Source organism: Triturus cristatus, chromosome 5_2, assembly GCF_964204655.1.
Source record: "Triturus cristatus chromosome 5_2, aTriCri1.1, whole genome shotgun sequence".
Taxonomy (NCBI): domain Eukaryota; kingdom Metazoa; phylum Chordata; class Amphibia; order Caudata; family Salamandridae; genus Triturus; species Triturus cristatus.
The window spans coordinates 729347952-729363382 of NC_140588.1; the positions used below are offsets into that span (position 1 = coordinate 729347952).

General features: G+C 42.9%; 1 protein-coding gene across 1 annotated transcript; it reads left to right on the forward strand.

Annotated features, from left to right (window-relative positions):
- Positions 1 to 429: 429 nt before the first annotated feature.
- On the forward strand, positions 430 to 4699 carry LOC146829190 (syntaxin-3-like). Its single transcript, XM_085607836.1, has one exon. The coding sequence runs from the start codon at positions 490 to 492 to the stop codon at positions 1606 to 1608; it is 1119 nt and encodes a 372-aa protein (XP_085463962.1). The 5' UTR covers positions 430 to 489; the 3' UTR covers positions 1609 to 4699.
- Positions 4700 to 15431: the final 10732 nt, after the last annotated feature.

Here is a 15431-nt window from a genome sequence, read left to right on the forward strand (position 1 = left end):
CAATAGCCAGTTCATTCGTCCATTCACTCACTCATGAACTTACCCTTAAACTCGCCTATTCATCCAGCATACAGCCACTCGTCCATTAATGCAGAGCACTCATCCATCTGGCACGTACATCCTCATTCACTCATCCATCCATGTACGAACTAATTCACTCGCTCATGAAATCATTTATTAATTCAGGTATTAACCCACTCACCCATCAAATACACGTGTAAACCCAGATCTATTGGACTTGCCAATGCTTGCTGAAAGGAGCTACACGTGTTTCTATAACTCCCAATGTTTCTATTTTATTTGCGCATAAATCGTCAATTGGTGTGTTTGTGATACACGGTGAGATGCATTGCAGCCGCCCTGCTAGTGTTCCTCCACAGTCTTGTGAAGGATCCATGTCCGCAGTTTGGTTTCGAACTTCCTCGAGCCTGAAGTTTTCCGTATATCCCCGATTATCGCTGTCAGTGCCGAGTTCCGCCCCCCTCTGGCATGCAATGTCACCAAGCCTGTATGGCGAGGGCACGTGACCAGCGAGTTAACAATGTGGAAACGTGCCGGCTTTGTCAATATTTGCCGGCGCTGGGAGGAAAGCTGCAACAGCTTGAACTGACGCAAAAGAGTTTCAGCTCCCACAGCTGCACCTCCACACGAAAGCCGGTGTCCTCTTTTGAGGTACCCTCCCGCGGCAGATGTCGCTTAAAGTCCGACCTGAAGATGAAGGACAGGCTGGAAGAACTCAAGGAGAGAGTTAACTCGGACGACTTTGCAGATTTGGAGGAGAACTTGGCATACGACAATCTGGTCTACAAGGAAAATGAAACCAATTCCATTGAAAGATTTTTCCAAGATGTGGCCGAGCTCTCCTTGGAGCTGAAAAAGCTGGCGGAACTTTCAAAGAGCATTGAAAAGAAGCAGGGTGAAGTGCTGTGCAGCACGACCGAAGCAGCTATAAGCGAAGGCAAGAAGCAGCTCAGCGCCCTGAAGAGCACCTTCACCGCGGATGCCACTCTCATCCAGGCGCGCTTGGTGAAAATGAAAGCAGCCATGGCGGAGGACCACAAAAACTGGATGGCCGAGTACCGGATCCGCCAAAGCCAGTTCACGGTAATGACCAATCGATACAGAGATATCATCTCCCAACACTACGCAGAGGAGACAAAGTATGTTGGGAAACTGAAGGAGCAGATTATGAGGCAGGCAGAGCTGGCCGGCTTGAACCTCCAAGAAGATGACATCAATCGGCTGGTGGAAAGCCTTAGGGGACCTCAAATCGTGGGGAGTGACTTAGAGGTGCTGAAGGCTCAGCAGCACCTTGCCCTGGCGCAGGAGCGGCACAAGCAGCTGCTGGACCTTGAAGCCCAAATCACAGAGCTGCACGAACTCTTCCTGCACCTGGACATCTTGGTCTCCGAACAGAACGACGTCATCAACAGCATCGAACACAATGTCCTCCAGTCTCTGGACTACATCTCGCAGTCCAACGAACAGGTCAAAAAGGCACTGAAGTACGAGCGCCAGTCTCGGATATCGGCGGCCCTGGCTGCCATTTTAGGGTTGTGCGCGTGCTGTACGTGCATGTCTTGTTGTGCGGCTGGGGCAGTGCGCTGACGCAGGAGAATGTCAGAATGTGGGACATTATTTTGACCACACCGGCACTGCCAAAGGTCCCATTCTTCACACGGCCTCTTGCGTTTGACCTTTGACCACTGAAGATCATCACTCTTTAGGCCTGCAGTGCACTGCTGACGTCAGTACTGCAGGTGCGACTTCTGCTGGTGTCTCTGGGCCCTCCGAGTAACACTTCGACTGGAACAGTGAGCCTTTGTTCCTTGCTGTTGAAAGGACTGTTGTTTTATGAAGCAAAAGAAGTGTTGAGTTTCTAAGTACCTTTGTGGGTTGACACTGTCATTAACTTTGAACCAAAGAGAATGAAGTCAATAATTTTAAGTGGACAGCTAACTGACATGCCTAACAAAAGGGCGCCCCTTCACCTTGCCAGTTAGAAGAGCAAATATTTTCACTCAGAAGTTAGGATGTGTAGTCACCTTTCTTCCTCTCAGTTATTTCATGTATATTTTGTTGTGCATGGACAAGATTATGAAGTCTTAACATGTTTTATTATCATGGTTTAATATCGACATATATGCTAGAAGCACAAGTATTGGTCTTTTGCAGGTATTTGTTCAACGGAAAAATACAATATTGTGACTCACTCCAGAATGTGTGGTGTATGGAGGGGACGTTTACATTAGGAATGTAAAGGTGATTGCTGGGTGCTGCTTGAATAGAGTCGGGCCTCTTTTGTTCGGGAGATGAGTCAGGACGGAGGAGCACCCTTGACTGTATTTATTAGTTCATGTGCAAATTATTTGAAAATGGTACGTGTCGTCTCTTAGCACAAAAAAGCCAGCAGAGAGTTCAGGCTACTACATAAAATATAAAGAAGGAAATGCCTATAAGTGGCTCCCACGAATTATTTTCTATGTATGTATATCCAGAGTCTTTCTCTTGTATTTTTGTGGCCCCTGCCTTGAGGGTAAATTGGCCGATGCAACATCAATATTTTGTTCGCTATTGATTTTTTGCACACACCTCTTGTGAAACCGAGAGACAATGGAGTGGCAAAGTGTTGTATTTGTACATATCTTCTTTTAAAAGTTATGTAGTGGTTCGCTATCTCACTAGTTAATTCTTATCAGTGAACAGGAACTTTTGCATTCACTGATTTGAGCTCTCTTTACACGTTGTCATGCTCAGTGAGATTATTATAGGCATTCCGATGAGTTATGATTAAGTAGAATGTATACCTCCCTCATCACAAACCATTCACATCATAGATCGATTCCACACCCCAGTGTATCAGAGGGCAACTAGCACCACTTCAAACATATTGAAGTGCTGATGGAGGTTATTAATATATAATCCACTTTAGGTTAACAGGGCTGAATATGAGGGCTGTTTATAATGAAAGCGCAACTTGATCGCGCATGCTGCCATCTACCACGCCCATCCTGGCTCTGCCTCTCTGTCTCACCAATGGTTAACTCTTCTCTCTGCTTCTGAAAAATTGTGGCATATGACGCACTTCATATGCAACAAAGAAGCTGTGCTCCCTAAGTTACCTCCAGACACCACAGCATCACGGGGTACCATAGCCCCAGCAACCACCCACCAGCACCCTTGCTGGGCAAACTGCTGGCTTCACTTGGTCCTATGGGTGTGGACTCGGTGGACAGGAAGGAAGCCCATCACATTGGTGAAAACAACGTTGGTCTCCATTGTTTGGTTTGAGTTTATTTCAATTCTGTGGCATGATTGCATACTAAGTAGTGTTGTCCTTGGCGATTAGTCTTTGAAAGTTGGATGTCTTCCTCAATAAAATTGTTTCCAAATGAATGCCTTCCTCTCTCCATACTCCAAAAAAGGATTACAATGAGATTTGTTTGACCTCGTTTCTTTAAGTCTAATTGCGGGGGCACAGGTAACCATGGAGAATCGATAGTGGGGACTCCAATCCAAACTTCGACTTTCTGTTTCTCCATTTAAATCCTATCTAATTTAGAAATTAGATTAACACAAATATGATGTGCTGCTCGAGTGATAAATGAACTGTTTCACAGAGGTGGCATTTTACCAAAAGACATCCATCTTCTGCAAATGATGTATTTTTCCTAAGGGCCTTTGGTAAGACCCTGCCATTGCTGTTGTACAGTAAATAGTGAATATGTTAAATTTGATTGAAGACATTGTTAGTATAGTTGTTATTGAAATATCAGTATTTGGGCACATAGTGTTACAGTTGTGTGCTCTGCTTCTCCGGTTGGCTGCATACTGTGCGAATTCGGTTGCATGTTTCAGAAATACAGGTTCATTCCAGTTAATTGGAAACTTGGTCTGTGTGCACTTATGACCCTGCCCGCAACAGGGAATGCACCTGTCTGACAGGCCCACCTGGCAAAGATCTTATCCTAAAGGCAACACTAAACCTTGCATCGGTTTCTCGTATTTTGGAGCAATGTTAGAAGGGTGTTGACAGAAATTTCACATGACATATGATGACATCTTGGCATGGGCCCTGTTTTAAATATGATAGGAACGCTTGAAGTATGTGAATTTTTGCAAGATTTACTAGGTCGGAAGCTGAAATGGTTGAAAGAGTAGCACTGCTTGTCAACACAGCCCCGTCGTTTGGGAGCCATCTTAACTGACCAATGCTTTGTGGACAGGCTGACAAGGGTGCTGTGTGGGCGACCATCACTGTAAATCAGACTCCTCGTGGTTCAGTTTTCTTTCCTTGTGAACACAGAAAGCATCGCTTTTTAATACACTGATTCTTGAAAATGATTTGAGTTGTTTGCCTCTCTGGAACATAAAAAAGCACCCACTCTTCACAAACCACACATTTGCTCTAATGGATCTCTATTTTGTGAATTGTTTTCATTGATTCATTATAATATGCGTTTACATGTAAAGAACAAATCTAGTGATCGTATTTCTCTGTGTTCCCTTGCCCTTCCATTTGAAATGTTAAGGGAGTATTCCCTTGTGTATAATAGTATTTAAAGAAAATCCTGCTGTGATAACATCTTGTGGGGATTTGTAACTGATGGGCCAAGGAAGTGTACAATTTTCTGGTTCATTGTTATATTGAAAAAGTCATTTTATGACCTACAGTAAAGCAACATTTGTTTACATAACATTCTTGCCTGTCTGCCTGATACTTTGTTCAACTTTGTTAGTGCTATAACTTTCTCTGCCACATATAGAGCCTGACAGAGAAACGCACATGCCCCCAAACCCCCGTGGCAATAACAAACAAAATATGTAGCCCAATCACTCATAAACACACATTCACACATTACTACTAAAATTCAAAGGCCAAATTCGAGTTTATAAGCACGTTACAGCACAATTGTCATGACAAAACACCTTTCACTGCCACACAGATTGCATGCAACAATTACTATACACTGGTAAACGACTCTCCTAATAAGCCTACGGTTTCTTCAATGTGATATTACCATACTGCCCAATTTTAATTCTTGCATCCCGGTTTGGTTAAACTCCTTGTGTTTCAACAAGTACACATGAACACATCCCTGGCATATACCATATATGAAGATGTGCAAAGTATATTATCCCATTTATTGCCAGTGTTTAAAGGGGGAAGTTGTGGGGCATGATAACTCATTCGAGGCTTCCCCTTACGTGAGTCATAGCCACTTCACACACTTAACAATGGTAATAAATAGCATACTACACTTGGCACATCTACATATATACTAAGTATTATTAGGCCACAAATATCAACTGTGCAGCTATGATTGGGTCTGAGTTCCCATTGCAAGGGAATTTTTGCCTTGCTTAAAAGTTTGACAACTTTTCCCAAATAACAAAGGATCAAACAAAGACTGTTCCACATTTAGACTCCCACCGGAAAAAGTTCCCTTTGCCATAACAATTATGTCTGATTGGAATTGCACACACTTGGCATGAAAGTAGACCTTTGCTCAGAGTAGTGTTTTCCCTTTGTTGGTGTAAACCACAAAGTCGTTTTTGAGAAAGTAGATTTGCAAAAAGGGGTCAGACCAGCTTTGAAGGATTGCAGTTTAGTGATATCGTGACAGTTGAAACTGTGTTTATTTGCCAATACCTTTAGTGCTGGTTCAAAAATGTGTACAAAATTTGGCAGATATTCTGTTGACATTTTAAAATTCCTACCGATCCATCAAAGGCTTTACTTTGTTAAATTGGGAGATTCCAAGAAAGTGTACATGTAGTGATAACTGTGACACCAGTTAATGAACATGCAGTTCTTTAGCATATTTTGTTTTCTGTTGGTATATCAACTTTTAATGTAATATGCTATTTAGTACCATTCTTGAGTGTGGGGAGGGCCTTAACCCCATGCTTTCCTATTTAAAGTCATTGTAACATGCTATCTGCCAGTTGAAGAGATATTATGCTTAATTTTGTAATCTAAGCATATAGGGGCTTATTTACAAGCCCCTTGTGCCGCAGGTGTGTCACTTTTAATATGGGAAAAGTGATGTACCGGCAGGGCAAGAGGCTTGCAAATGAGCCCCTTAATAATGATCTATTATGGATATCAGTGCAAGTATTATTCACCCTTAATGTACTGCTCATGACCTCACACATGATTTCAGAAACCAGCCCTTTCTAACCCAGGCCAGTATCACATAGCCTTCAGTTGTGCACGGAAGGCTATGAGAGTAGGGAGCAGGATGCAGTCAAATGCTGACTTAATCCTCTGCACAAGGCCTTCAATGCCATTGGGTTGGGTATAGCAAGAGTTGGGTACAGGATGTGTCTTTTTGTCTGGCTCTGTGACAGTGCCCATTACATTTGACTCTGTGCAGTTGGGGTTTGGCGTAGGGCCCCGGCAATTTGTCAGGCCCTGCAATGATTTTCCAAGTTGATGGCCAATCTCGGTGCACAGCCCCTCCCAAACCAGTAGCAGAAGGCATCCAGCCATGAAGGGGGAAACATCCTTTACAATGTGGGACTTAGCATGCAATGACTTTACCACACAACTTTTACCATGCAAATGTTTACCACGCATATGCCTCCCTTGACCACACACGGTAAGTCTATTTAAGGTAAGTGTAATTTTTTGTCTGTATATATATATGTATATATATGTATATATATATATATATATATGTTCACTTAAAAAACCATAGGTTTCATACATGTTATAGTTAGGTGGACATTTCACTCGTAAAAAACCAATGAAATTCCCCCGTTATAGTTAGTTGAGATAACTATAACTCGCGCGCCCGCAATCCTCTGCTCATGACGTCACATATTACATCTCTCATGACATGGTCAGTGGCATCACTCATGACATCACTGATGACATCATCCTTGTGATAGAGTGGCGGTCGCGCGAGTTATAGTTATCTCAACTAACTATAATGGGGGAATTTCATTGGTTTTTTACGAGTGAAATGTCCACCTAACTATAACATGTGTGAAACCTATGGTTTTTTAAGTGAATTTGCAAGGTTTTTTAAATGCTAATTCCTAACTATAACGTGTGTGAAACCTATGGTTTTTTAAGTGAATTTGTGAGGTTTTTTAAATGCTAAGTTATGTATGTTTTATTATATTTTTTATATATTTATTTTACAATAAGCTACCTATGTATATAGTTATAGATTGACTGTATCCTGTAATATGGAATGGCTCGTTTAAAATGTTTTTTTTTTAAGGTTTTTCACTGTGCGCGCACGGTGCGCTCACCCCGCGATTTAAAAAAAAAATGTTTTTTTCACACTTCGGGGTCCTTCAGGGACCCCCTGACAAAGGCTAGGGGGTCAGGAACTCTCTACCCTGCCCCCTTTTCACGTTCTCCACCTTTCTTTTTCACTGTCACACACAAAACACACAAAATGGCGGATGACACTTCCTGATTTCGACCGATTCGAACGTTGACTGACTTGTAACCACCAATCAGAACTACGCTCGCGCACGTTAGGGTGCGCGGCTATAGATATTTATGTACTTTTACCTGCAATTTTCTCAGGAAATACTGAACAGATTGACTCCATATATGCAAAAGACACATGCCTGACCTGAGGACTACCTCTTTGCCAAATTTCAAGTAATTCTGTTCAGCCGTTCGGGCTGTACCTTCGACTAAAGGTCCTATGGGAAAATGCATGGGGAAAATGCGTTTTGGGACCCCCCCTTTTTTCTCAGCCCCCACTTGACGAATCACCCCGAGACTTTCAGGGTAGTGTGGTAAATAAAAATTCCTTTACCGGGACTGAATTTGATACAGGAACATAGTAAAATAGCTCGATAAAATGAGAGGCAGAATCCGTGGTATTAGAGGTTCGGAATGGGCTTTATTCCAATAATCGATTATAATCGGTTGCTCCCAATGTTCCGTCACCACGAAGGTTCAGGAAGTGAAGCACACACTTTATTGACAAGAAGTAACTTTTATAGTACATACATTATAATGAAGTGAATACAGTAGGCGTAACAATTGATAAGGAAATTGACGTTTGGTCTGCGTAACCGAAAATGGGTGTAATAATGGGTAAAAAGGAACATGATTGGTTATGATGTCATACATAGGTGGATCTATAAGATAATACTTGGCCTAAATGCGCGCGCAGCAGTATGACGTGTAATTGACGTGTAACTAGGGGGTGAAGGGGACTTGACATTTAGCTCTACATGTGGAGACAAGAAGTCTGGGGGGTCAAGTCAACCTAATCCCAAATCATATCTAGCATCCTATGTTTAAAGAACTATGTTATCCATAAAAGAGGGACTCTCGGACAGAATCTATTCTATACTGACTGTGTGTGCGTGTACAAGCGTCTAGGTGTCTACACTAAACACGAGGGGGTAGGAATATTCCATGGTAACAGGGCTATGAATCACTTGCATGAAGACAGAGAAGTTGGGCCTTTTTGCTTGGTAACTGGAAGAATGTTTACCTAAACTACTAGGCAGGAATGCATCGGCTGAGGGGGAAGCAGATAATTCGAAGGTGAAATACAGTTCTTGGCAGAGAATAGGCTGATGTCAGGCTTCGTGAGCCGCGCAGAGAATGAGACAAAGTTCATGGTCACAGATGCAGGCTCAGACTGGAGCTTTCAGAGGCAGAAGGCAAGAAGAGTTTGATGACAGAATCAGGGCCTACTTGCCTGGACTGTAAAATGGCATAAGTGAACCATATAAGGCCGGTGGCTTTTCATACTTAGGAATGGAATATCCGGCCTATTCATGGCGGATCTGACAAAGGACATGTCGACGGTGGACGCACATGTATTTGCGTCTTCATAACTGGAACTGGAGGGAACATACATGTACTTGTAACATGCACATAGAACCGTTGGGGTCCAAGATAGGGGACATAACTGACCAGAAAAATCCATATTTCCACATTCCCTCCTTGTCCCCTACTTGCCCTTCAAGAGATATCAATCTTCATCAATCCATTGATCTGTTCATATAGCATCATTTGTTCTTCTTTCTTCTTCCGGGATCTTGAATGAAAATCTTGATGTGGAATGCACGATGTGGCACACAGACCACAAATCGCTGGTCCACATTGTAGACATAGACAGCAACTGAATAGTATGAGAAGGCCAATACCTAGGAAGGATAAAACTCTCCATCCCCAGGCTGATACCGCATTCCAAAACCAACTGGACCAAGTCCAAGTGCCTGGGTTCTGGTGTATCTGGCTTACAATCTTATGAAGGCGAGTGATGGCTTTATATACAGATGGCGAATTTTCTGGTATGAATACGCAGCAGCTTGATCCGATGACCCTACAGGCTCCGCCCCTATCAGCCAGGATGACGTCAAGGACAAGACGATTTTGAAGCACAACAATCCGCATAGCAGACTGCTCTTCTGTTAAATTGCCTAAGGCGGAAATAGTTTCATTCACTACTGCTTCAAGGGTTCTAGTTAATCTACGTATCAGCTTACTATTGGTAACTGTACCTATATAGGGAAAGATGCCTTTATTGAAATCTACATACTTGTCCCATGCCGTCTCAGTATAATCGACAATTGGGAGATCTCTCCGCTCTCTATTGTGTACTAAATGAATATTCCTATAATAATCAGGAGGAGCTAGGAAAACAGGTGGCAAAAGGAATGCAATGTAGCAGGTACCATCCCAATCTAGGGGTAGACGCATATATGTCGTCTGACCACATATAAAGTAGGAGTGGCGGGAAGCTCTAAATGAAGATTTTCCTTGATCACTGAATTCTACTATAGTAGTGCATTTACTATGGCCCATATGTATGGAACCAACCTTTCTTACACACAATTCACCCTTCGCTGGGAATACTGACATGGTGGGTAAGACTAGCTCAACTTCGGATACGACATTTAGAATCATGAGATTAGGTGTAAAATTACCTAATCCATACACTTCATTTTCTAGATCAGTTCCTGTTCTTTTGGGGCGACCCTCTTTGTCAGGGTAGCAGACTTTGAGTAAAACTAGGTTCAGGTTTCCCCATATCCAATGATCTTGGTAAACTGCTGTGTCTGAGTCTATGGAATTGATTAAACTGAACCATGCTCCACAGGAGCCATTGTGTGTAAATGGGTGTGGGAAGAATGGCAGGACTCCTTCATAATTCTGGTAGGGAGGGAGTCGGCCACACACCCAACAATTAGTAGCATTACTAGTCTGATGGGAATGATGTAACATACTGATGAAAGTGTTATTGCGCAGCGCAAGTCTATAGGACAATTCATGCGGGGGTAAGTCACTAAAAGAATGTTCTGCAATAACATTGTGAACATTTCTGGCAATAGGGTAATATATGTGCAACAACATACTGGTAATAATTATTAAAAGACTTAAGGAAAACAAAATTAATAATGTCATTATGCAGTGGCTACGCAGTGATTTACAATACGCCTGTCGTTTCAACATTTTTCGGGTATTTTCTCTACTCAGGTCCAAGGGATACATGTCAGAGACAATTCAACCGCTTCACCTTGGAGAGGACTTAAACAATCAAATTGCTCGACTTGGTGGGCCTAAGCTTTAGTTTGTAAATTTCAGATTTGTTCGGTTCAACAAAAGGGAGTTTTGTATCAGTCTGTGAGGGAGTGCAGGGCACAATGTCTATATCCGAGGATAGTCCATGAAATTTCTTGATGTGGCTTGAATGAATCCAGCCCTTGCGGCCCTCGATCTTCACGGCTGTTCTTGTGGTCAACAGAACCAACTTGGGTGTCTTCCACCTGGGCTCCAGCTGAGTCTTTCGGTCGAAATTCCTCACAAAGACAAGATTACCCGGAACAACGTCATGGGGTTTCACCTCAGTGTTGTCGGGAAAGGCTGCAGCTACCTGTGAACGAGAAGATTGTAGTGCAGACATCAAGGAAGCCAGGTAATCTGTCAGCATATTACAGTCAATATCAGTTATTTTGCGTGGTATAGGCGTCCCCCACATATTCGGTGGTCTACCGAAGATCACCTCATACGGGGATAGCCCTGTTCGAGAGTGTGCTACCATTCTCATGTAAAAGAGTGCAACGGGTAACGCTACTACCCAGTCGATACCTTTTTCTCTGCATATTTTGGACATTCTGATTTTCAGTATCTGGTTATGTCTTTCTACGAGACCTGCTGCTTCGGGGTGTCGGACACAGTGGAATTTCCACTGATAACCTAACAGAAGTGAAACGTGTTTCATTAATTCGGATGAGAACGGCTGGCCGTTATCTGAGTAGACAACACGTGGTAAACCGTATCGTGGGAAGAATTCTCGAACCAACTGTTTGGCAGTAGTCGGGGCAGTGTAATCTGAAACCGGGTATGCCTCCGTCCAACGGGACAGAGCACAAACAACTACGAGAACATATTTGAATCCTCGACATCGTTCCATCTGGATATAATCCATCTGGAGTACTTCAAAAGGATGATTAGGGGTATGAAATCCACCCTGTTCTACGGGAATGCTTTTACCTGGGTTAAACTGACAACAGATCATACAGGTACGGACCTTTTGTTTTGCTGCTGCTCGTAAATGTTTATTGAACCAAATGTGTTGAATGCTGTCCAGCATAGCTTTTTCTCCTAGATGTGCTGGACTATGTATAGTGTTAATTATAACTTGGACCATTGAATCAGGAAGGAACCACACAGACTTTTCCTTCATCATCCATCCTTGGTCCGTTTGGATCCCTCCTAATTCAGTCCATTTCTTTATTTCGTCTGGTGTAGCATGTGTCTGTATGTCAATTACGTCAAGAGTAGGATCTTTAACTGTCATACAATGTGTCGGTGTCGGGACTATTGTCTTTGTCATATCGGGGGTTTGAGTTTGAGCAGTCAGTTTAGCCGTTCTGTCGGCTAGATCATTGCCTTGGGAAATGATATCAGTAACTTTCGTATGAGCTTTACATTTCATAATTGATATTGCAGTAGGTAGATGTATTGCATCTAATAAGGCATGAATGAGGGGTCCGTGCTGAATGTGGGCACCATGGGAAGTTAAATAACCTCTCTCTCGCCACAGCACGCCGAAGTCATGTACGACTCCGAATGCATAACGTGAATCAGTGTATATGTTGACTTTCTTACTTGTGGCTTGAATACAGGCTTGTGTCAGAGCGATGAGCTCTGCGGCTTGAGCTGACAAAGTATTTATACGATTAGTTTCAATGACTTCAGTATCTGTTGTGACTGCATAAGCAGCCACTAATTCTCCTGTACTTGTTCTCATGCATGAACCATCTACATACAATGTCAAGTCTGGGTCTGACAATGGAACATCGGTCAAGTCTTGTCTGGGTTTTGTCGTTACAGTAATAACTTCAATACAGTCATGAGCTAGTGGGTCTGTTCCAGTTACTGGCAAAAGTGTGGCAGGATTCAATGTGTTACAGCGTCTGATTTCTATGTGTGGCTGAAACAATGTAAGCTCGTATCCTGTAAGTCGCGCTATAGTCAAGTGTTGTGTTTGCGTTCTATTTACAAGAACCTCTACTGCGTGTGGTACTTGAACTGTCAATGGATGTCCTAACACTATGGCGTCGCTTTGTCTGATTGCTAAAGCTGTTGCTGCTACTGATTTTAGACATGCAGGCAAAGCCTGAGCTACGGGATCTAATGTACTAGAAAAATAAGCACATGGTTTGTGGGCTCCTGCTTGTTCCTGTGTGAGTACTGACAAGGCAGTACCTTCGCGTTCTGTAACAAAGAGTGTAAACTGTTTTCTGTAACATGGCGTTGCTAAAACGGGTGCTTGACATAAAGCTTTCTTTAAGCTTTCAAAAGCTTGTGTATGTTCTTGAGTCCAAGGGAGAACAGTCGGTGTGGCTGCCTCCTGTGTTGTCAATTGAATGAGTGGTTTTGCTAGAAATGCATATTGCGGGATCCACTGTCTACAGTATGAAGTGAGGCCTATGAAAGCCCGCACCTCCTTTTGTGTCTTTGGTATTGGCATGTTAGCTATCAACTGAATGCGGTCGGGTGTAAGCTGCCTTCCCTCCTTGTCCAGCGAGTGTCCAAGATAAACAACTCGCTGGACACAGAATTGCAGCTTAGAAGGGGACACCTTGTGCCCTTTTTCGGCTAGAAATTGTAAAACTGTCAGTGATGCTTTTTCACATTCAGGTTCGCTTCGGGCGGTGATCAGCAGATCATCGACGTATTGAAGCAGAGCAGTGTTAACTGGCATGTGGATACTGTCTAGTTCTCGTTTCAGTGCTTGGCTATAGATGCTGGGGCTTTCTGTAAATCCTTGAGGTGCGCGTGAGAATTTAAAGCTACGTCCATTTAAACTAAATCCGAACAAATATTGGCTTTCCGGATCTATTGGGACGCTGAAAAAGGCATTTTTGAGATCAATTACAGTAAAGAATGTGGCTTCGGAATCAATAGCTGTCAGTAATGACGAGATATCTGGGACCACAGGGAATTGTGGCACAATGCATTTGTTTAACTCGCGCAGATCAATAACCAATCGATATACTGGCGGCGCTGTAGGATCTGTTCGTTTAAGAATCGGTATTATCGGTGAATTACATATATTGGAGTCTGTTTCCACAACTACTCCTTGGGCAATGAGCTCGTCAATGATTTGTAGTAAAGCCACTACAGCATCTGGTGGTAACTTGTATTGTCGCATTCGTGGTAGCACCACTCCTGCCTTTAATGTGACTCGATATGGTGTAATATTCATGCATCCAACATCAGTAGGGCCTTGTGCCCATAGATGTGTAGGTAAAGTCTGCAGTCGGGGATCCATGTCTCTAGATACATAGTGACCTTTAAAATCACGTAAAAACAACCTTACTCCTTCTGGAGAACAACATATTATGGCTCCTAGGGCTTTCAACGTTTTTATTCCTAACAAGTTTTCTGGACATGATTTAGTAAGCAATAGATCTGTAGTTCGGGTCAGAGGTCCTATCGTAAGTGGAAGAGGCTGTGATACTTCATTAACAATAGGTTTTCCAGAAAAACCAAGGGAAATATTCTGAGAGCCTGAGAGGGGTGCCCCTGGAACTTCACTACGTTTTATAGTTGTTCGACTTGCCCCTGTATCGAGTAAAAATTTTCTATCTTGACCTAATAATTCACTATGTACATAAGGTCCTTCTTGATCTACAGGAATCTCGATAAGGGGTAAGTCAACTTCCCTCTCTAGGCTAGTTCATGCGTAACGCTGATACTCGGGATATTCATACTGTGCGGTCTGATACATTTTTCGTGTTGTTGTCTGTGTGGCAGCAACAGGCAACGGTGGTGCAGCTGGCACAAACTGTATTGGCTGTTGTGCGGCTGGCATGGCCTGGGCATGCTGCGTAGCTCCTTGTTCGTTCTGATCTTGTCTTAGTGGCCGTGATCTTTCCTGTGTTTTACCTATGGCGATATTATGTTTTAGCACTGGACAATCGTGTACGTAATGACCTGGCTTTTTACAATAGTTGCATGTCCCTTTTACAGGTCCTGCTGAATCGGAATGTGTCATACCCTTTTTATGTCCTTCAGCTGGAACTGTCTGGGAGACTAGCATTTTCATTTTTGTGTCTTTCATGCGTCTGTGTTCATGTTCTTGTTCCTCTCTAATTCTATTGTGGTGGTACTGTAACATTTGTAACATTTGTGTTGGAGTGTTACCTTGCCAGGTACTCTCGAATTTTAATACTCTATTCTTTACTGGGGGCAGGGCATTTTCCACTAATTTTGTTACAAACAGATGTGGGTATGATTCGCTACTTGCTTTTATGCCACTATTTATACCAAAACATTTCTCGAATCGGGCATAGTAATCGCTAGTGTCTTCATCTTGCTTCTGTTTACAGGCTGAAATTGTACCCCAATCTTCCTTTTTCGTAGTTAATAAACGTGGCAGTACCTGTACTAGTAGACCGGGTAGTGCTTTAGTTTTGTCCCCAAGCCCCGAACCTGGACCTCGGGCCCTTTCTTCTGCTTCTAATGCTGACCATTCTATCTTTTGGTCACCTACCTCCCACTCTTTTTCCTTGAGTTTCTCATAAATGCCAGCAGGCATCAACACCTTTAATATTGTCATAATGTCGGGGTAGGTATACTCTCCCATGAGTAACATGTCCTTAATTTCTCGGTGAAAACCCGCTGGGTCTTTGTCATGACTGGGTACCACTTTCTTCATTTCTAACAACTCTATTTTCGATATGGGCGTATATACAAATACGCGTTTAAACTGATTGTCCTCACCTTTTATTGGGTGTACTTCTCGTAAGGGATTCTGTCTATCCAGGTGATACGTAGTTCTTTCCTTGACAGGCAATGAGACATGCTCTGAGCATACAAAAAGAATATACTGCTTTCTTGATACTAGAATTTCTTTAATTAATTTAGTACCTGGACCTCTCCATTTATTCATAAGCAATTCAGTCAGTATGTCAGGTAAGGGACC

What these genes read in the sequence shown, in the direction of transcription:
- LOC146829190 (XM_085607836.1), top strand. Translation starts at nt 490, where the DNA reads ATGCAATGTCACCAAGCCTGTATGGCGAGGGCACGTGACCAGCGAGTT.